We start from the raw sequence: 22,303 nt of genomic DNA, 5'->3' as shown, positions 1-22,303 counted from the left end.
ATTGTAGAGTTGGGAAAGGTTTCTTCTATGAAGAAAGGTTGTAGCATCTAGCCATCCATTACAACCACAGGGTTTCCTTCCTAGTCAGTCACCACCAGTTCAGACCACATAAGTGTATGTGTGGAATAAAGCTTTTGCCACAATATGTATTATTTTATACTTGTTTACATTGAATTGCATTTGCCATTTTACTGCCGATTCACTCAGTTTTGAGAGAACCTGTTGAAGCTTTTCACAACGGCTTTTTGCTTAAACCACTTTGAACAATTGGGTGTCATTGGCAAATTTTGCTATGTTACTGTTCACGCCAAGGCTAAATCATTTATGAACAAGTTAAAAAACAAAGGTCCCAATACTAAAAACTAGGGGACTCTACATTCTACATCCCGTCCATTTACAGTGGTACCTCGGGTTAAGGACTTAATTCGTTCAGGAGGTCTGTTCTTAACCTAAAACTGTTCTGAACCTGAAGAACCACTTTAGCTAATGGGCCTCCTGCTGCCGCCGGAGCACGATTTCTGTTCTCATCCTGAAGCAAAGTTCTTAACCCGAGGTACTATTTCTGGGTTAGTGGAGTCTGTAACCTGAAGCGTTATGTAACCCAAGTTACCACTGTATTTCTACTCTTTGTTTCCTGTTTCTTACCTAGTTCCAAATCAATAAGTGGACATCCTCTTACTCCTTACTCCATGACTTACTTAGGAATCTTTGAGAAGGAAGCAAAAGTCTGCCTAAAAGTCATGTGGGAGCAGGAACAGGGGAGAGAAACACACAAACCTAACACTTATTTCTGGCTCTCTGAGACTTGCCTACACAGCACTAAAGGAAGGGTGGGGAACTGGATTCAGCCAGTGGGCCAGAGCCACAGCACCACTACTTGTCACTTTGTCAGGTAGGAAGGGCAGTCCACCAGTTGTCAGTAACATTACATCGTATGATGTCAGGTGATTCAACTTCAAAAGGAAAAATCAAGAACTACAGAAAAAAGTTGTCAAATTCAAATACAACCACTTCCACAAGCATCAGAAGAGAAATAACTAAGGACACAATTTAGACTCAATTATTTATCTCAATAATTTGTTTTCAATTTAGCCCCCATGACCTTACCCGCCATGTGCCCAACATCATATGACATCAGGTGATAAGTCAGATGGGTGTGGTTTGGCCAAACTATGCTGTGGACCAAATGGGGAGGTCTGTTTGGCCTCATTAGGCTTGGGGGTAGAGATTCTCAACTGTTGCACTAAAACATGACTGAGTGATTGTTAGCAAGACTTGATTTTTTGCAACTAAACTGACATCTTCACTGTGATAGAGGTTACTGGCTAATGCTCCAATAAGCAATTTATTTAACATAGAAGAATGCAATGAAACTCTCAAGAACTAGAGAGTGCAACTAATCTGCATGGCATTTTGATCAAGGTAGGTGCTAACTCATAACTGCACTTAAAGTTTAATGTTCTTATTTTTCGTAATCTATTGTCTTGAACACTGCACTTCAAACTGTATCTATTAGTTTCATGTAAATGTTAAAAAGCACACAGTGGAAAAGACAACATGAAATCCTGTATGCATTTCTCAGCACCACTTTCTGGAATTGCCCTGCAAGACAAAATCAGAACCTGAAAGCCATACAAGTCTAGAGAGGAAAGTTCATGTTTAAGTTAACAGATGACCTCATTTATGTAAATATTAAACAAAAAGGGAGGAGATTATTGAGAAAGACTTGCACCTGCCCTTGCAAAAAATATTGATATTTATTAACTGCTACATAATTGTCATATTTGCAACAATTCTGAGTTCCCAGAAATACATTTTTCCTCTTTTTTCAACTCCCAGCTCTCATCTCTTTTACTGCTTAGACACAGCTGCTAGTTACTGGACATAGCAGTTCATGTGCATAAGACAAAGACTGTCTTTGTTTAGAGAACACAAATATTCATAGTTTGAGAACTATGCAAACTGTTGATCTTTCCGTTTTCAAGAGAGAATAGGTACTGTCCAAGTATGCCATACCCTGTAGACCCACTGAAATCAATGGACTTAAACTACTTAAGTTCACTGATTTCAGTGGGTCTGCTCTGTTTATGGCTAAAGCCAGATAACACCCAAAACAGGGATAGCACCAGGGTTCAGATGGCCAATGCCTCCATCCTTCTTTCTGCAGCATACTCTTTCACCCTGCTACTGCCTATTCTTCCTGCTCTCTGCCTACACCCATTTTACTTAAAGAAAGAGAATTCACTAGTGCAGCAAGCAGCAGCAATGTGGATAGCTTCTTTGCCACCTCCTCAGCACTTGACTCTTGAGAAAGGACCCAAAGGGTTTCTTCTTTAGTGACAGTGAGCCATTCTGGGTGAGGTGACCAGGAGAATACCTGTGCCACTGCTAGGGTTTGCCTCAGCAATTAATTTAAATTCCCCCTCTGGTCTTTCTAGCAGTCATGGCAAACCACAGCTGCAGCACAAGCATCGCCCAGAATTTCTGGCTCTGAGAAGGAACCCCTTGACCCCTTCTCAGAGCTCAGGCAAAGCAGCTGAGGGGGCCAGGCAGCCAGCTGGCTGTTGTGGATGCAAGCACAGTTTGAAAGCCAAGCAGTGCCTCAGCAGGTCACCTGGGCCTGGCAGGAAGGCCCTTCTGAGACCTGAGACCCTCAACCAATGCCCAACCTGGATGTCGGCCACTGATACCAGGCCTGACCCAATACGTGTAGGTTTAACTCGCTTCTATTCAAGCTTAATTTTAAGCCTTAAAAAAGCAATCATTTATCATACACACTGCATAATAAAAGGCAGGCACAAAGTAAGAGGAGATAAGATCAACTGTATGAAAGAGAAAGGGAACCATTTAGCATAGAATGGAGGAAAATAGGATCGTGGCCAGTACACAGAATGGTAAAGACCATTTGTTTAGTGTGTTGCATGGTGCTCTGTACGAGAGAGCATAACATGCAGGGAACCTAAAATAAGCAAGAGGGAATTATTTGCTGCACACAACCAAACTGTTAAGCTTACTTACTGCCAAAGTGCTGGTGACAGTCAACAACATAAACAGGATCAAAAGGACTAGAAGGCTTTAAAGGATATTAAGTTCTATTAATGGCGATAGTATTATGGTCAGAGATCACCTGCTGCATTGCAAACCAAACTTCACCTATCATGAAAACATGCCTTGAAAAACACTGAGGACAGTGCCTGAAATCAGGCTAGTAAACAGAACCTAGCAATTCCAATTTTGCTTGAGCAATATTAAGGTTGATAGAAATAAGAATGTATATTCTCTTACCACTAAATGCTTCAAAATATTAAAAACACATCTGCATCATACAATTATCTGAAACTAGATCCTCCTGGATACAGTGACAAGCTTGATGGGTCCTTCATCTAAATAAGAAAGAACATTACAGTGGTACCTCTGGTTACGAACGGGATCCATTCTGGAGGCCCGTTCGCAACATGAAAGGAATGCAACCTGCAGCGGCGCGTCTGCGCACATGCGTGTTGCGATTCGCTGCTTCTGCGCATCTGCGCGAGCAGCGAAACCCGGAAGTAACCCTTTCCGGTACTTCCGAGTCGTCGTGGGATGCAACCTGAAAAAACGTAACATGAAGCAAACATAACATGAGGTATGACTGTACTCTAAAGTTCCTAATCATGACCATTTTCATAGATGCTGCATAAGATAATGATCTGGAATTTGAAAATTCCGTATGAAAGATAATAGGTCATTTAATAAGACTGAGGGCCAAACCAGGCAAGTCACCATTCACAGAATAAGCAACTGCATTAATGGCTTCTTAAAGTAATTAGCAGTGCAGGGACCCTGATCTGGATCAATAAACTAGTGTGGGACAGGGTAGGGAGAATTTAGCCCTTTGCCCCCACTTGTGATCTCAGTCTTGATCAGTCCCTGCCCTCTACAACTGCTATTTTCCTTTGAAAAGCTGGAAATTCTGTCTTGCCTGGTTTGGCCCTGACTTCTATATAACTGGTTTGTAGCTAAAATTCTGGAAGTACCTTATGCACACTCTTATTTCAGATATGCAATTAGTTGTGTACATGTGATTTAATAGTTCAAAGTCACTGATCATTTCATTCCTTAACAGCTTTATAAAATTTATACGTTTAAGTCAAAACCCCTATATGAAGCTCAGTTTTTGTGACTGTTTTAAAGCACAAGTAACTCCATTTTAAATACAAGGTCCCAGGTTCAATCTCTGGCATATGTACCTAAAATGCCTCAGGCAGCAGCTCTAGGAAAGATATTGGAGAGCCACTGTTGTAAAGGGCTAGATGGACAAATGGTCTGAGTCAATAAAATGTGTAATGTTTGGGCTTAAACTGCTAGATGTCACAGGTGATGGATCTGCTAAATAGATCTGCTAAGCAGTTAAAAACCAAGAAGGAGGAAGTGTAAATAAACAGATGGTTTTACCCTAGGGAGACAGACCCAAGGATGTGTGATGAGTATGTTTTATTTCCAGCCACTCAATTCTTAATATTGCACTGTCTATTTAAAAATACAGTAAAAGAAGTGCTTAAGAACTAAATCAAGTTTTTGTGTGTCTTGGGATTTTTCTTTTCTGAACCATCTGAAGTTAAACTGTCAAGACTGGATGACCAGGTAATCAGTGTTCATGTTACTGGGGGGTGGCAGCAAGGGGGAACACTCACCAAGTGTTTTAGAAGGCTGTTGGTGTTGTGTCATGACTCAACTAAAGTTCGGAGGGTTCATGACTTTAAAAAGGCCCCCTCCTTACTTCCCCATTCTCAATAACTTAAGCACTGGAGGTATCAGAATACACTGTCCATTCATATAACAACTAAACCAACTACAAAGCAACAAATTTGTTGCAATGACAACTATATGAGATTGTCAGTTGTGTGCACTCAAAGCCATCTTACATGATCCTAAGATAGTCACAGAACCTGCTCTGAATGGGTTCACACTGCTATCCCTTAAGAATCCCTTAAGAATCAGGTCCGCAGCTTGGGAGCGCTTCTAGATCAGGTACCATTCCTGGATCTCCAAGAATTAACATTGGCTAAGAACACTTTATGCCAGCTTTGGCTAGTATGCCAATTGCACCCTCTGTCTCCTAGACAAAAAAAAAGATGTGTCACTAATGCTTTTAAAACATCCATATTAGAATACTGTGATGTGTTTGTCTCTGAAGAGCATTTGGAAACCTAAATGATTCAAATGCATCTGTCAAAACTATAAACTGAAGTCTGTGGCAAGGAGCACAGCATTCCAATATACTGCCTCATCTCCACTGACTCTTATTTGGTTTCCATTCAGAGAGCTAGCTTTGACTCTAAACATTATTGTACCTTAAGGGTTCATCTCCTCCCACAGAAACTCCCATTCACTTAGTTCAGCATCATATCCTGTTATGTGTTCCCTTGTTATCCAAGGTGTGGTGAGTGGTTATATAAGCAAAAGTACTCCTCACTCAGGGAAATCCTTTCTAAAAGAGGGCCACTTGGTATCTTAACTGCTTGGCTTTAGGGGACTACAGGTATTTCAGAGAGTTTTTTTTAAAAAATGATAAAGTATTGCCTTGCAGCCTTTCTCAACCTGTGGGTCCCTAGATGTTGTTGAACTACAACTCCCATCACCCCTAGTTAGCAAGGCCAGAGCTCAGGGATGCTGGGAGTTGTAGTCCAACAACATCTGGGGACCCACAGGTTGAGAACTGCTGCGAGACTTGCTAGCTATTGATCCTGCTCCTTTAAATGTTTGTCTTATGTTTACTTTTTTATTCGTTTTCTATCACTGTTAATCAGTGGTCTAGACTGTATAGCAAGATGGGATAATTGTTAAAATGTAAAATAACTCAAGATACTGCCCTCAAGACTGCTATGGCAGGAAAAGCCACCATCCTGGGGGAAAGCAGCTTTTTTGGAGCAACACTATGTTAATAAAAATATGGGAGATGTTTCAAAAGGGTTGCAAATGACACACAGCAAAACACAACTTACCTGACCTACTTCCCTTGCAGGAGCTGTATTAGCATACAAAGCTATTGGTCATGGATTCTGCACTTAAAATAACTAAGAAGTTGCTTTTGTAGTTATGAGGATCCCTTTTTATTTTGATTGAACTGGAGAACACTTTCAAAAATCTAATATGCACACCATATAAAAAAACACAACCACATTATATTGGATATTTTTTGCACATTGAAACTGGCAAGTAAAAAGAGCACCACTAGAGTAACCTAAAGACATAATTCAATATTCATACAAGGAACACTAGCTACATTTAAATTACAAGCGACTCTTAAGTTATTCGGCAGTTATGCCAAAATCACATATAGTCAAAACACACTGGGTTCAATGGCTGGTGGGATTGCCAAAGACTTTTTTCCCAGGTGCCCACCCACTTTCTGTCCCCTTTTATTGATTTATTTTTATTTTGATGAGTACATAAAGCTGATTGCATACAAGTTAAATGTATGTAAGCTGCAAGTTACCTACAGTTTTTAAAACAATCTGAAAGCTATTAAGTTTAGAATAATATTGAACTGAACTTTAAAGTTTATTATTCCCATAGAAACCAATACCAGGTAGCACACAGGATTGAGGTGTAATTTATAATTAATCACAACAGAAGGTTGTTTCAAAGCATTTTACTGATCATTGTGAGTTTCAAGGAGATGCTGAACCCCTGAAAGACCTCAACTTAGATTGGTAAGGATCACTAAAACTGCCTCCTTTCCACTTCTGTTGACTGATGCCTTCCATTAATTTCCACCAATGGACAGTCACCATTGGATGACACTGTTGACCTTTAAAGGGTAAGCTGTCTGAGCAGCAACAGGTTTGCCCTCAAGAACTGTAAATACTTTAGTATTTGAACACGTCAGTGTCAGTTTTTATCAAGATTTACATCATTAGAGTAATTTGCACAAACGTGTAATATAGAATAGCAAGTTATTTTATGTATGGTGGCACATACAAAGGCATACAGTAATTGCCTTTCACAGAATCACATAACTGTTGAGCCGGAAGGAACCCTAAGGGTCAACTAGTCCAGCCCCCTGCAATGCAGGAATCTCAACTAAATCATACATGACAGATGAATCACAGATGGGGGGAGGGGGAAACCAAGTTCGTTCCAAAGTCAATATGCTCCTGTGAATGTCATTTACAGAAATGCTCTACATATTGCATATACTCATGTGTAAATAATCAGAAAGCAAGTTGGGTTTATAAATAATCAAATTAAGGTTTAAATAGTTCTGCTGACTTGCCAAGGAAAGATTCTTTGACACAAAAGAAACAGTCGTGTCTTCCAAATACTAATTTTAAAGTCTTACCTACATACTTGGAATAGGGAGGTTTAATAGGCAAGCCTCAAAATTTTCTAATACAGTCATACCTCAGGTTGAAGTAGCTTCGGGATGAACATTTTCGGGTTGTACTCCACAGCGACCCGGAAGTAACGGAGCGCGTTACTTCCGGGTTTCACCGCTCGCGCTCAAAATGAATCACGCGCGGAAGTGGCAAATCGTGACCCACGCATGCACGGGGTTGCATTCACTTCAGGATGCAAACGGGGCTCCGGAATGGATCCCGTTCGCATCCAGAGGTACCACTGCAATGTATTTTTAAAATAAAGAAAGTGGATGAACATACCCTACATCCAGACTTTGGTTGTGAAGTTCATAAATACCTACCTACTTCAAAGCCACCAAAATGGCTTCAGGTCCAATTTGGGAAGCATAGTATCAGCATGTGGAACCTTAAAATACCCCTTTCCACAAGCAACTACATGCATCCTTATGCATAGTGAGTGGCCACCACACATGAAAACCTCCCCTGATTCCAACATGCTACAGTCATGTGCAAATTGCATTTACCCTGGAAATACTAAGGTATCACTTGCTACTATAGAAAGCTCATTAAAGTGCATCACCCATAACCAGCATAAGAGAAATGAAGCTGGAGCTGCAGGATAAATCTGTTGTTCAAGATTCCACAATTCATAAATATTTAGAATATAAAATGCCCAGAAGTAATAAGAAATGCAGACTACAGGTTCTTATGGCTACAAAAATGCTAGGCTAGGTAATGCAACTTAGGTTACAATTAACAAGTTATCTCTTGTTAACTGTGGGAAGCTAACTCCAATTCAATTTCTTTTCTATGATGATTGGTATGTATCCTTCACAAAAGCAGTCAGCAAGGAAGTACAAAATGGTGACAAGCTACTAAGTAATGAAATCAAATGCAGGTTGGCAAAAAAAACAGAAACCGGGTGGGTCTGCAATAAGCAGAGCAATTTATTTAACTGAGAGAGCTCTGTTTCAAAAGATTACACAAGAGGATTTCTACAGCTGGATGCATGCTGGCTGTCACTTATTGTATCTAATATAATAGGATGTTTTGTAAGGTATAAGATGAGAACTGCTAAAAAAACCCCACTAGTAATAAAACCACAGTTACTAAGATGGCCAGGTATAAACTCAAGAATGTGCTAATCGTGGAATGAGAGACAAGAGGCATTGTTTAGGAGAAAGCCACAGACATAACTCCAGAAAGATAAGCAGGAAGAAACAGATTATGTTCTAAGATTATTTAAGGATCAGTTACCCCTTGCCACATTTTAGACTTCACCTAGTCTGATTATTAGAATATCAGTGCCTCATGCCTTCCCACATGCAAACTTGCATGTGGGAAAGCAATTCTAAAGTGGTGTGAGGGGAAGACAAAAAGCCTCTAGGACTAGGTGATAACTATTTCTTAAGTGATTAAACTGAGGTAGAAGTGCTGGGACCAATCACATTGAAAAATAGATAAATAAATGGAGTATAAGGGACAAAGAAGCAATTAGTAATGAAACATGAGGTGGCACACAAAAAGATAGGGAAGGAAGAAGGGATTAAGGAGGCAAAAAGAAGAGGAAGACAATTAGAAAAGAAATGGGAAGTACAGTAATACAAAACACATGGTGTATGTACAGAGATGCAGCAGGAGTTGCCAGAGGGTAGGTGTGAAGGTGGGACTTTCTTACAAGTAAAAACTAGAGCTCAATGGCAGAGCCTGTGCCTTTCTTGCAGTTGCACTCAGGTCCGTGGCATCTCCAGTTTTAAAAAGCATCAGCTGATGGGAAACACATTTCTCTGCCAGAGAGCCTGGAGAGATGTCGCCAGTCAGAGCTAACAATACATATGAAATAGTCTAATATGGCATAAAGCAGCTTCCTATATTTCCTAGGACCTGGACAGAAAGAGCAGTCTTGTGACACCCTAGTGATGGTGGGGCACTACAGTTCCCACCATCGGAAAGGTTCACAACATCTGGAGGGCCACACATGTGCCCTTACTCTACCCTTCAAGCTAACAGAGTCGCTGTGGCATGAGCTTCCAGGGACTACAGCATTCCTCATTGTCTTTATACCGTATATATAAAAAAGGGCTCCAGTCCAAAAAAATCCGCATATGAACCTGTTAGCCCTTAGGGCGTCCTAAGGCTCTTTAAACGCACGCCAGCACAAGGCGGACACGCTTGACGTGAACAGACTTTTAGCGAACTGCCCAAGTGGGATCTCCTCCTCACAAAAGCCAAGGCGGCGCCGGGGAGGGGGAAGAGTTTCACGCAGCCCCCCATCCACCCGGAGCGCGCTCTCAGCAAAGGCAGACAGCGTGGCAGACGGGAAAGCCCTCAGGGGCGGCTCCGAGGAGGAGGGAAAAGACCGCGGAGGGGGGTGGGGGAGAGAAAAGAAAGGGAAGAAAGGCATTTGAGGGACCGGGGCGGGGAAAGGGAAGAAGAGGAGACACCCCTCCTCCATGGGCTGAGGCGACCATCATGGCAAACTGCCCACCCGCCTGGAGTCCACTCCAAGCTAAATGGGCTGCACCGTTTGACGCTCCGTTGCAGCGGCATTCCCGGATTTCCCTTTCGCGTTACGGTCACTGCACCACTGAATTTGGGCTCTGTCTCTGCGTGCGTATATGCGAGCCGCTGGCCCGTCCACTCACCCGTCTTTCCGCTTGGCCTTGTAGACGTGCCCGTAGGTGCCCCTGCCCACCTTGCAGCCCTCGTACTCGAAGAGGTCCTCCACGCGCTCGCGCTCCCCGGTCAGCTTCACCTTGAAGTCATAGTCCATCTTCATTCAGCGCCCGCACCCGCCGCCGCCTCCTCAGACGACACCCGGCCGTGAGGAGCCCCCGCCCGCCGCTGCCACAGGCACCAGGGAGGAGGAGGAGAGGGAGAGGGTGAGGGAGAAGGAGGAGGCCCCGCCGCCGCGACGCGGACCATCCAGGTGAAGGAGGCGAGGGAGGGGGAGGGCGGCTGCCGCGTGCGCGGGGACCAGGCGCGAGCCGGAGCCGGTGCCTTGTGTGGGGAGGCGGCGGTTGCTGCTGTGGCGGCCGCTTCCCTCAGCCGCCTGAAGAACCCAACAGGCGAGTCGCTCGCTCGCTCGCGCGCGCACCACACACACACACACACAGAATAACACACAGCCGGTATCTCGCACCTCGGAATACGGCAGCCGCGCCTGACCACGCTGCTGCAAAACAAGAGCGTCGCAAAACCTACGCGCGCGCGCTCTCTCCCCCCCCCCCAACGTTCTCCGCCCCTTTCCTTTGGTATCTCTCTCGGTACTAGAAAGCACACCACGTGGAATCCAACCGGCTCTCGAGCCACGCCCCCTCTTCGCACGTCTCCTCACCTCAGTTCCCTTCCCCCGGCATGCACCGCGCCTCGGCGGCCACCAGCCGAAAGGCTTGGGCAGGTGTAGCGAATAGAGACCAAAGTGGGACGCCCCCATAAGGCGGCCTGCGCGATAAACGGGCATGTCGGGAGTTGTAGTCAGAGGGTCCCCGGATGTGGGCTTGGCGCGTGATGGGAATTAGAGTCTTCGGGTCGTGCTTGGAACCCGGGGTTTGACGGCAGTGGATGCAGTGTTGCATGCTGGGGGTTGTAGTCACCGGATGTGGGCTTGGCGCGTGATAGGAATTTAAGTCCTCGGGGTTCGCGATTGATGCGCCATCTCCAAGGAAACGCGTTTTGGGAAGGAAGGAAGGAAAGGTTGGAGTTGGCTCTGGAGTGTGGACTGGCGGCAAAAGGGAGATGCCTTGAAGGAGAACTACTAAATGCAGCACATATGAGACTACACCAGCAGGTGCAGCAACATTTTCCAAGGTTGACCTGGCAGCCTTTATTTCATAGCGTTATTATGTCACGGGGTTGCTTCGTGTTGTTGAAATGCATATTGCTTCTAAACCGGAAGACGTAATGTGTGGAGTGGGGGAAGGCAGCAAAGCCCTGACCCTCCCAGGGCTGCTCTGGGGCGGCGTAGAGCCGGTTGTGGCGAACCCGTGACCCAACTCTCTTCATCCCTGAGGCTGATGGGAGTTGGGTCCCCCGTAACAGCTGGAAGGCCCACCCTTGGGTGACGGAGGCAGAGCTTTATTATCCCTCCTAAACGTGGACACGATAGTAATGGTGGACTCCTAGCTCCACCCAGAGACAGTTTAAGGCCACTGCCGACCTACTTTGCATGAGAAAGCAAGCGTTATAGCAAGACTGCATGAATGCAGTCTTCCCCTAAAAGTCGGGTAGAAAGTGAGATCTTTTGAATGAAAATCTATGCTGCTCCACTGAGCTTCAGCTCCGCTTCTCAGTCTGCAGCTGAATGTAGCTAAGTAGCAGGCCTTGAATCTTGTAGTGAATATTGCCCCCCACCCATCAAAATGGCACTTCTGCCATGCAGAACAGTTCACACCATAAAATGAATTTACTGTACACAATAATTCAATATAGATCTTTTCATAATTGATTCTTGCATTTAGAAAAGTGTTACAGGGCTTTTCAGTAAGCCTATCATTTCAACAGCCTACAATTGAGTCATTGTCCTTTATTCTTTTAGTAGATTGGAACAGTGCTCAGTTTAAATTTGTATCAATTTAACAGATCACTGCAGCACATTCACCATTATTTGAAATCTGCTGCCCTCTTCAGCCTATTTATATGAATTTTCCAAGGAAAGGGTGGTTTTGTGAAGTGAAGAGGGAGAGCAACCAGTTTTATTTTTCTGCAGACTAAGTAGTAATTAATACAATGTGAACCTGAGAGAATAAAACAACTGTATGCCCAAAATGGTTTCAACTATGCATTCTCTTCTAATGCCCTAATACTGTTTCACATGTTCTATTACTGTATGAGTTTGGGGGAGAGGGAATTGTTTTGATTGTTTTGAAGAGAAGTTACAGTAATGGCTTTGTGAAAGCTGGTTGCAGAGCAAATTGAGTTTGATGAAAGAATAGTAATAGATTGTGAAGTGGAGGGGACAATTGCTTAGACTAAAGCAGCATAATTGATTACATTCGAGAATATACGATTGTGGAATTAAAATCTTGATGCCCAAGTAAGATATTTTTTGGTTTGTGGAAACAAACAGGCGACTATGAGGCAGGAGGCTATGCATAATTCTATAAAATGACTATTACTGGAATTCACTGCCCAAGACCAGGAAGATGTGAACCAGGAAGAGTCTCACAATCTATTTCTTTGCATGTTTATTGAAAAGTTAGTCCCACTGAGTTCAATGGGTCCTATACATTACATAGGTCTGCATAGTGTTGCTGTTCAGAGGTTGACATCAGTTGGAAGAAAGTGAGAACTAGGAGCTTCCTTAGGCCTAAATCCATGGGGCATCATCCAACTAACTCATTCCATCAACACAAGCATTTCTGTTTGTGCAGCAGAACTTCCCCGCCCCAATCACATGTCTAGCACCATTCCCAAATTTGCTCCAGAGGGTTATGGAAACCCCCACAACATATTTGTGGGGCACATAGGGGCAGGAGAGGAGGGAAAGTTCTGTTGCACAAGCAAATTTTCTTGCACTGATGGAACAAGTTAGTTGGATACCACCCACAGTTATTGACATCAGATTGAAGGACAGGTGAATAATGTGTTTCAGTGAATTTCTATGTTCATCCACTATAAAGAGTGAATTTCCCTCCACTGTCCCCATAGTCTCCCATAGAACACCTATATATGTGCACATATGAATTCCTATTGTCTAGCAGGCAGATTTCTAATTCTATACTGCTCATAGGCAGATTGCTGGGGTAAATAGGTTACTATGGCTTTCATTTTGTATCTGTCATCAGGAATGATGGAAAATTACCAGTGTGCACATGTGACTGACCGTATGTGACCTGGAAAGCATAATGCACACCAAAAAAAAAACCCCGCAGATGCATTTTGTGGTAGCAAAGTGTGTGAATCCTTACATCAGTTTTGCTGCAAATTCTCTTTTAACTTTGGTTATACGTAAAACCACTGTATAATGGGTGCAGTGAGGCAGGCCATGTCATGGCAGATTTTGAAGTTCCATTAAAAGGCAGAAAACCATCAAATATTTATCAGCACATCTCATCTTTTTCATCTCAAAGGTTTCCAGGCCTACCTATTAGGGATGGTAGCCAATCCATATTTTTTTCCTAAGGAGCTTGTCTTGCTTTATACTCAGTCAGACCCACTGGCCAATCTAGTTCAGTACTGTGTATTCTGACTGGCAGCTTTCTATGTGTAGACCCTCTGACTGGCAGCTTTCTATGTGTAGACCCAATGCTGTCTGCTGTACTTCCCGAGAGAGAGAAAAAGGCAACAGCTCCTCTCTGGAGCTGGTGCAACTTGCATATAACCACTCCCGTCACACCTGCAGCCACTCCTGTGGATTACTCTGTGCTGAGAAACCGGGCGCCTTCCAGATGCGTTTGGACTAAATCCCGCAGTATCCCTGACTGGCTGGGGATGTTGGGAGTTGGAAGTCCAGCAACATCTGGAGGGCAACACACTGACTACCTCCTCTTTACACTCGACACTCTCTATTTGGGTAAAGCGCTGAATACGATCGTGCCCAGTAGCAGCCTGTGCTTCAGTTGCCCTTGCTGCTGTGCCCCGCCCAGAGAGAGGGCTCGGCTGGTTGGCCCCTGAGTCCCCAATGGTCGGTCCTCCAGAACTTGCTCACCCAACCCACTTTCCCCTTTTATCGCTCTTTCTTTTTTTCCCCTTCAATTTTTTTTATTAATTTTCACAAAATTATAAACAAATAAAGCACACAAACAAATATAAATCATAACCTTATTAAAAATACACTTATTAACATTGTTAAGTGACTTCCTCGTTTCCCCTTGGTTGAATTTCCATGCATATCCTTATAATGGCTTTCCAAATCCTAATTCTTATAAACCTAACTTAGTTCATTAACATCCTTATATCTTTTCAATTCAAATTTGTACATGTTAAACATCACTTAACTTATATAAATTTCTAAGCCAGTCTGTCACCTGCAAGTTATTTCCAATTAGTTTAACTTTTTATCGCTCTTCCTGACATGCTCGGACGGCACTGCCGGCCACGCAGCTTTCCTGCGCCCCGGAGAAGCCGCCCGGGGATCGGGCAGCCGCTCTTTCCCCGCCTGCGCCAGCTCGTTTCCCACGGGATGCGCTCTTGCGCTGCCTAGAATGGGCGGGGGAGAGGTGTGATCCTGCGCCTGCGCGTTTCTTGGCGGAACTGAGAGCCGAGGCACCAGCAGCCGGCGGCCCGCTGTTGCCGGTGCACCTCGGTGCCTTGCAGTTGGCCGGGTTGTCGGTTTCTTGCTGGTAGCCGCTGCCGAGGAAAGGCGGGGCGGGCGGGGGCGCGTTTTTATTACGGGAAGCAGTCTGTCGGAGGATACTTTCCTCATAGCTGCCGGGGGCGAAGAGGGGTTTGTGTGGGCGTCGCTGCCTAGGTTTACCCTGGTCTCCCAGCAACCGGCCGTTACACCCTAGCCCGGGCCCCGGCCTAACGGGCTCCGGTGGGTGCTGCTCGGGAACCGGGGCGGACCCCGGAGCGTCTTTCCAGCAGGTGGCTGGCTGGGAGTCGCCCCCCGCCCAGGGCTCTTAAATGTGGCCGGGGCGGAGGGAGGAGCTCAGCGCCTCCGGCCAAAGCTCCAGGGAGGCTTGGCAAAGACGTGTTGGGGAGGGGGAGGGAGAGGGAGAGGAGCTGGCTTTAATTCAAAAGCTTTGTGGCACCTTAGCAGCTCAAGTTTATGCTGCCGTAAATGTCTGAAAGGTGCCCCGAGATCCACCATGCCGGGGTGGGAGCGTGTTTCGTGCAATAGACTAAATGCCATTACCTGTCGAGTTTGGCTTGCCATGGTGGGTTGAAGGGTGGTGGTTACATACGGACCAGCATTGCTGGGCATAACCCATATAGGATAATATGCAGGAAAGGGGTAGCAAAGTTGGAGTAAATGAGGAATTGTTTAAAAAGGATATCCATGTGCATGGATATAGGTGTTTGAAAGGTCCTTTAAAAGCTGTGCTGTACTTTATGGATGACGAACCTCCAGCTTATTCCCGCCCCCCCCCCCCCCATGATGGGTTCCTTGCCTTTAACTATTGCGCGACTTGCAGAAATTTAAGAGTTACAAATGCTTTCATTGCACTTTCTTGCTGGACAATGTTCCATTGATGAATGTTTCTCTGTCCAGTTAAAGACAGTGGACTTCAGAGACAGTGGACCTATAGACACTATGAGAGGGAAGCAGCTGTGGAGGGGTTGGAAAGCTGTTGGGTTATTTATTAAATTCCGAGCCAATGATTTTTGCTTGTTACCATAGATTGTTCTACACGTTTCTTTTACCTTCTCATACAGGATTTGCGTAGCATTCACCCTGCCTGTTCAGAGAGCACTGGAAAAAAAATGAAGACTGGAATTATCTGATAAGATTCTCAACATCACACCTTGCTAGAGATCTGTATCACCTCCACCTCCTAGCAGGGTTGAGGGAAAAGGAAATATTTAACGTGAGAACTTTGCTTTCACTCTTACTGTTGATTCTTCATTCAAATCCCTAGTACTATTTTTTTTTTGCTGTTAGATTCCTGAGTGTTAACCATCATAAGTAAGTAAAAGGTAAGCTGCCATAATGCTGAGGCAGATCATTGGTCCATCTACTTCAGTGTTGTCTACACTGACTGATGGCAGGTCTCCAGGATTTCAGACAGGGGTCACTTCCAGTCCTCCCTAGGAGATGCTGCAGATTGAATCTGGGACCTTCTGCATTCAAAACATATGCTCTGTGATAAAGAACATTGCTTTGCTCCTATCATTGTAATCAGCTCTACTCCTAACACGCTAATGAACTGCTGTCTCTGGGCAGTTATTTAGGTAGTTGAGAGTAAGTGATGGCCACTGCTTAGTGTAGGATTTTCACAGTTCTTAAAAGTACGTATGTGTTTATGTATGATACCAATCTGCACGAAAGGGCACTTGGAAGAGGTAAGTCAGTCACTGGAGAATGTTAGCCAGCCTCCATTTGAAGCATGCTTAAATTTACTCTAATGCATGTTATATTTAGCGACAGAGACCCAGATGAACTTAATGCTCTTTCCTGCCATTTCCTGCATAATTTGTACCATAAATACTTGTTGCATAGTGGCTGTAACCTCTTGGATACTTGAAGTAGTAATCTGACAAGATAAATGCATTGGAGTAAGATTTAAACCCAAACTTACAAGCTGATCCAATACTTTTCTATTTGGAAGTAAGTTACATTGTGTTCAGTAGAACTGACTCCACACTTAATGTGCATTGAATTGCAACCTCAGCCATCCTAGCAGCCAGGAATTGACTACAGTAAATAATGGTATATGATATTGAGTACACATATAAGAGCCGAATCAAACACACCAACAATTTTGGAACACACAGCCCAGATAACTTCCTCTATTTTTCTTTCCATTTTACAACAGTCTGGTGTTCCCAGAATGGACTGCTCTAGTTCTTACTCAGGGGAAGATGGTGGGCAGACCACATCTCAAAGCCACAGTGGTGAAGATGAGCGACAGTGGCAACAGGAACGCCTTAATAGAGAGGAAGCCTATTACCAGTTTATTAATGAGCTCAGTGATGAAGACTACAGGTTAATGAGAGATCACAACCTTCTGGGGACTCCAGGTGAGACTTGACTTCCAGTACTCAAAATCTAATAGAATTCTTACATTTAATACAGATTTACTGTTAACATAGTACAAAGTGAATACAGCTTTTTTAATCCACCATTTTGAAACTGTATAATAAACTTGGTATGAAGCAATGGGTAGATAAACATAATTATGGGTAGAATTTGTTCCTCATGTGCTTTGAAAACATAGAAATTCTTTTTTTAAATGTGCATTGCAAGTTAGGTCTTTGTTCTTTCATCTTTTAGCTCGCAATGAAGTCTAGGTTCATGCAAAACAGAGGAAACACAAAATATTAGATTTCAGTTTCTTAAACTTGATTCTAGAATCATTACATTTTGGTCAGTGCTAGGCACAGCAATCCAAACCCCTGATATGCGCTGTTAAATGGGTTTAGAGGAAGAGGTGTCCCACTACTGGGCTTTATTGGTGCATGGGGTCACCACTGCAGCCAAACCCCCCAGCCCAATTGCTGAAAGTGTGGTGGAGTGCATACTGCTGCCTGTGAAAACCATTGTAAAGGCCCAAAAAAGATACATTATAGTGGCAGAGATGGGCCAGCAATGGATCTGCTGAATCAAAAGCCAGGCCACTTCCTAAAGAAGGGCCCAATCAGGGTCCCTTTACTGTGCCAGCCTGAAACTATAGCAGCAAAAATGTTTAGAGAACCACCACTGCCACCTTCTGCTCTGGCCAGCACAAGTGGCAGGGCTTTTAATGTTACTCCCAGCCAGTATTTTGGATTGCGGTATCAAAACGCAGAACCTTGTCAAAATGCAGAACCTTGTGTCTTTGTTGTTTAGTCGTTTAGTCGTGTCCGACTCTTTGTGACCCCATGGACCAGAGCACGCCAGGCACTCCTGTCTTCCACTGCCTCCCGCAGTTTGGTCAGACTCATGTTTGTAGCTTCGAGAACACTGTCCAACCATCTCGTCCTTGTGTCTAGTGCATGCTTATAATTCTGCTTCCGTAGTCTGGTCATGCCAGGTTAACTCCTATGTTGCTTTTATTAGTTAAAAATAGGAATAGCTGCTCTGTTTGCTTCTATGTCTTCAACCAGTATCTGAACCAATAAATAAACTGGTCATATTGCTATCTGTTTCAGGAGAAATAACAGCAAATGAGCTGCAGCAACGTTTGCTAGGTGCAAAGGAGCATTTGGCATCACATTCTGACAGAGAAAATAGAGACTGGGAAGGAGGTACTGTCGGAGGTAAGCTGTCATTTTAATATAGTAATCTCTTGATTAACTTCTGGCAGGTGCAGGCTCTTTAGGTACCTTAGCAAATTAGTATTTGTTAAAATCAGCAACCAACAAACCCTATTGCAATGACCTTGTCCAAGGAAAGGAAGGTAAACAGTTGGAGAAAGGATAGTATTTTCATCGTGCAGAGCTGCTGCATGGGAGTTAAGGAAAACTAGAGCAGGATTTCTAGGCAAGAGAGTCTGTGCTCTGTGGCTGCATATAGTGCACTTCGCAGAGAGGTGAGGGCAGTGTTTAATAGAAGGACAAGGAAAGAGACCTGCAGGAAATCAGTCTTATGGCAAGTAAAGCTATCTGCTTTTTGTATGAAGATGTTGTTTAATCCTGTGAAAGAAGGAAGCTCCACTAGATTGCTGAGAAGTGAAAGGCACAAAGGTGCTATACTTCTGCTGAGTAGTGCAAATATTTTTGGCTACTTATTCAAGATGTAATCTGTGGCCTTTTGCTGTCATTATATGAAAACACTTTCCACCTGCAGTATTAGATGAAACTAGAATGCGCAGAGTTAGTATACCTTGTTTTAGGCACAACCAGTTTCAGCCTTTACACTCAACTTGGTTGCAAAATAATTCTGATAATAAAACCAAAATTGGTTGGTCTTAAGAGTGCCCCTGAAGAAGAATTCAAATTGAAACAGGCTGACTCACAACATTCTTCTTTGCACCTGAAAACCTTTCCTGTATTTGGTGCTTTCCCACCTTGCTTTCTTATTTTTGGCTGTTCTGGTAGGCAGGAAAGAGCACTCTGGACCCTAGCAATGAGGAGGACAGAGATAGATGGGTGAGGAGAGAATAGAGAAGCAATTTCCTTTCTTCCTCTGCTGTGGGCTGCTAACTCCAGACACTACTCCCCTCTCCTATGACCTTCCACACAGTTTTCCTATCAATTTTAATGGCTTCCCCACTTGTAACTTGTACATTTATTTGTACCAGATACCACCAGGGCAAATTGGACTTCCCTATTTTTGTCAAGGCATGGCTTGCTCTTTCAAAGCTTTTCATTTTTGCTTCCAAGACGGAGACCCAGTTGCACATGTGATTCCCACCCCCCTCAATTTCACCTAGTATATCCAGTTATGCTCCTCGGGGTTTTGAACCTAGAAACTAGTAAATGAAATCCCACTAACATAAAACTTTAAAAGAGTTCTGCTTATTTGGAATTTCTAAAAGTGCTCATTCGCACGTTACTGAGATCACGTGTCCAAACAGTACACAATATGACTGAAATGTGCACAGTTGTGTATACAGGTGCCCGCACACACAAACAGCTAGGTATAAATTATGTGGCTTGTTTGCTGGGTCTAAATTGTAGCATCAACGCTATGAAAGATAATTATGTATGCCTCAAATTTCTAGGCTAGCGGAAGCAGAAAATAATTGAGTGGGGACTATAGATTCGGGATGGGAGACAGTTATTTTTTTACATGAAGGGTAGATATAGAGGTTGTACACAGCTCTTAGATACACGAGAAGTTGTGGGGAGACGAGTGCATCAGATTAGCTTTTGATTGACATCTTTAAGAAGCAAAGAATATAACTCTTCAAACATAGTTGACCTCTGTACTGGGTGGTTGGCTTTTAGATTTCATAGCATTTGTAAGGGAAGCAGAATGAGAGCTCTGTATGTGATAGATGATCATATGACTGACTTTTCAGGCTAGCATGTATTCGAGGTGTCACGTGACAATTGCAGTTAGCTGCTTTGTCTAAGTGAAGCGAGTCATGAAAAATGTCTTCTTTCTTTTTTTAAAAAAAACTACTTACAGATGCAGAAACTGTTGGGGGAAATTCAACAAACAGCTCGCTGCTAGAGTGGCTGAGCACATTCCACCGTACAGGAAATTCCAGCCATAGTGGACAGAGTGGGAACCAGACTTGGAGGGCTGTAAGCCGAGCAAACCCGAGTAGCGGGGAATTTCGGTTTAGTCTCGAAATAAATATAAATCACGAACATAACAGTGTTGACGCTCCTGGGGAAGAATTGAACGGCTACCTTCTTGGTGATCCCAATGGAAGGCAGGTAGAGAACAGGTCTCTGATAGAAGAGAGTCCCATAGCCAGCCGAACAAGGAGCAGGACATTGAGAGAGACTGTTGGTCGTGCAGTTGCCTCATCAAGGGCTGGCAATATTAGTGGCTCAGTGACACAAAATGCTGAAGTAGCAACTCAGTTATTCCCTGGCAGACTCAGAAACAGAAGCTCAGCAGACCTTGGAGCACACAACAACGTCTTAGATGACAATGAACACAACATTATTAGGCAAAGGAGAATTCACAGAGTCTCGTCAGTGACTGTTCACAGAAGGAGAGCTAGAACTCGGAGGAATGCAAGGCAAAGGCCAGAAGTTTTAAGACTAAGATCAACATTCAGTAGTCAGTTTCAGTCCCATTTGGAAAGAAGGCAACGTATGAATGCACAGCAAATCCATAGAAGGTCTGTCCAGGCGCAAACAGCCCAGCCGCCTCCTGAGCAAGGTGAGGACCAAGTGCCAACACTGGGCATAACATTGGAAGAGGAGGAATCTACCAGACCCACAACTGCACCTAGAAGACATCCTATTATTACATTAGACCTTCAGGTGAGAAGAATTCGTACTGGAGAAAATAGAGATCAAGACAGCATTGCTACTAGAACTCGTTCGAGAGCAGGCACGGCAGACAACGCAGTCAGTTTCGAAAGCGATAGGGAGGGTTTCCGTCAGACCGTTTCACGATCTGAACATGCGGGCATACGGACGTATGTTAGCACCATACGGATACCCCTGCGTAGGATATCTGAAATTGGGCTCGGGGAATCTTCATCGGCGGCTCTTAGATCAATTCTACGGCAAATTATGACTGGATTTGGAGAGCTAAGCTCCTTAATGGGCACCGAGTCAGATTCCGAAGCTCAGAGGAGTGGTCAGCACTCGGCAGACACGCAGTCAGAACTGTTTAACGTGCACACACTAAGCAGCATTGGTGAGTCCGGTGAAGCTTCTCTTCGAAGCAGGCCTGCTGAACAAGGTAGCAGAGAATGGCATGGAGAAACCAATGCGACCCAACACTACAATCAAAGTAATGAAGCTCAAGGTAACAGACAGTTTCAAGATGCAAACAGTTTTGTTGAAAGTGGAACGCTTCCCATCCTTCGTCTTGTACCTTACCTTTTATTAGATGAAAGTACTAGTGACCATTTGAGGGGGTTAACCAAAGAACAAATTGACAATCTTTCTACTCGCAATTATGGGCTTCCTGGTGCAGAAGAGGGTGAAGTAAGCAAGACCTGTAGTGTTTGCATTAATGAATATGTTTCAGGAAATAAGCTAAGGCAGTTGCCCTGTATGCATGAGTTCCATTTTCACTGTATTGATCGCTGGCTTTCTGAGAATTCCACTTGCCCAATTTGTCGACAACCTGTAGTAGCTTAACATTGCAGGCAGTGGATAATTCCTCAAATTTTTGAATTTGTGTACTCCATTGGGAGCCTGGTGGTATTTTACTAACTTTGAATATGAGGAGTGAGTGTGTAAAACAAGTTTAAAACTGGAGGTGACCTCGCTACATGTGGCAGTGAACTTCTTTTCTTAAAAGGCAAGTGTAAGGGTGAAGATCAGTCAAATAGGCCTCATGCAATTATATTTTTCTAAAATATTCCCTCATATAAAGCACTTCTGTAATATAGAAACGTAATTGTTTGTGTTAACAGTATGATCTTTATTGAGATTTCAGTTTTTGTGAAGTTGTTGAAATAATCTTTTGTTAACCATTTGCTCTATGAGCGATCCTTTTTTATGTTGCAAAAGTAACTGGAAACCTGGGCATCTGGCAGGAGGTACTTTAAATAGAGTAAGTGTTTTGATTTAAATATGCAGTGGATATTTTTATAGAATACCCTGCCCATTTGGTTTTATTAATTTTATAGGCAGTTTTTGCATGTTTTATACATGGCTTACTGTTGCCCATTAACCTTTACAGTGGATGTGGTTCTTGGGGGTCGACTGAAATTTGCTTCAAAGGACTGACTTATACAGAATGTTTATTTAGCCATGAGATTACATTAGAGAACTATTAATTTATGTTTGCCAGT

At 43.7% G+C, this 22,303-nt stretch overlaps 2 protein-coding genes across 4 annotated transcripts in view; one reads left to right on the top strand and one right to left on the bottom strand.

The window, feature by feature from the left end:
* CDK8 (cyclin dependent kinase 8) overlaps positions 1–10,807 on the bottom strand; it is a 39,504-nt gene extending 28,697 nt beyond the window's left edge. Inside the window, exon 1 of one of the 3 annotated variants that reach the window (XM_053385928.1) lies at positions 10,681–10,807. Coding sequence is in view for 2 of the 3 variants with exons in the window: in XM_053385926.1 (XP_053241901.1) it covers positions 9,989–10,122 (134 nt within the window). In the remaining variant the exon portion in view is untranslated. Of the gene's footprint in view, positions 1–9,988; positions 10,588–10,680 lie in introns of those variants that run through there. The other 2 variants (XM_053385926.1, XM_053385925.1) reach the window with 2 other exon arrangements.
* A 133-nt stretch (positions 10,808–10,940) lies between these two features.
* Positions 10,941–21,976, top strand: RNF6 (ring finger protein 6). Its single transcript, XM_053385920.1, is given in 6 exon segments — positions 10,941–11,153; positions 15,663–15,705; positions 15,707–15,814; positions 16,763–16,967; positions 18,078–18,185; positions 20,002–21,976. Coding segments are annotated over 6 exon segments (2,268 nt in total). The 5' UTR covers positions 10,941–10,992; the 3' UTR covers positions 21,645–21,976.
* The last annotated feature ends 327 nt before the right edge of the window (positions 21,977–22,303 follow it).

This window comes from Podarcis raffonei, chromosome 4, assembly GCF_027172205.1.
Source record: "Podarcis raffonei isolate rPodRaf1 chromosome 4, rPodRaf1.pri, whole genome shotgun sequence".
In the NCBI taxonomy this organism is placed as follows: Eukaryota; Metazoa; Chordata; class Lepidosauria; order Squamata; family Lacertidae; genus Podarcis; species Podarcis raffonei.
The sequence above is the reverse complement of the archived record's forward strand: the minus strand, read 5'-3'. Positions and strand labels throughout refer to the sequence as shown.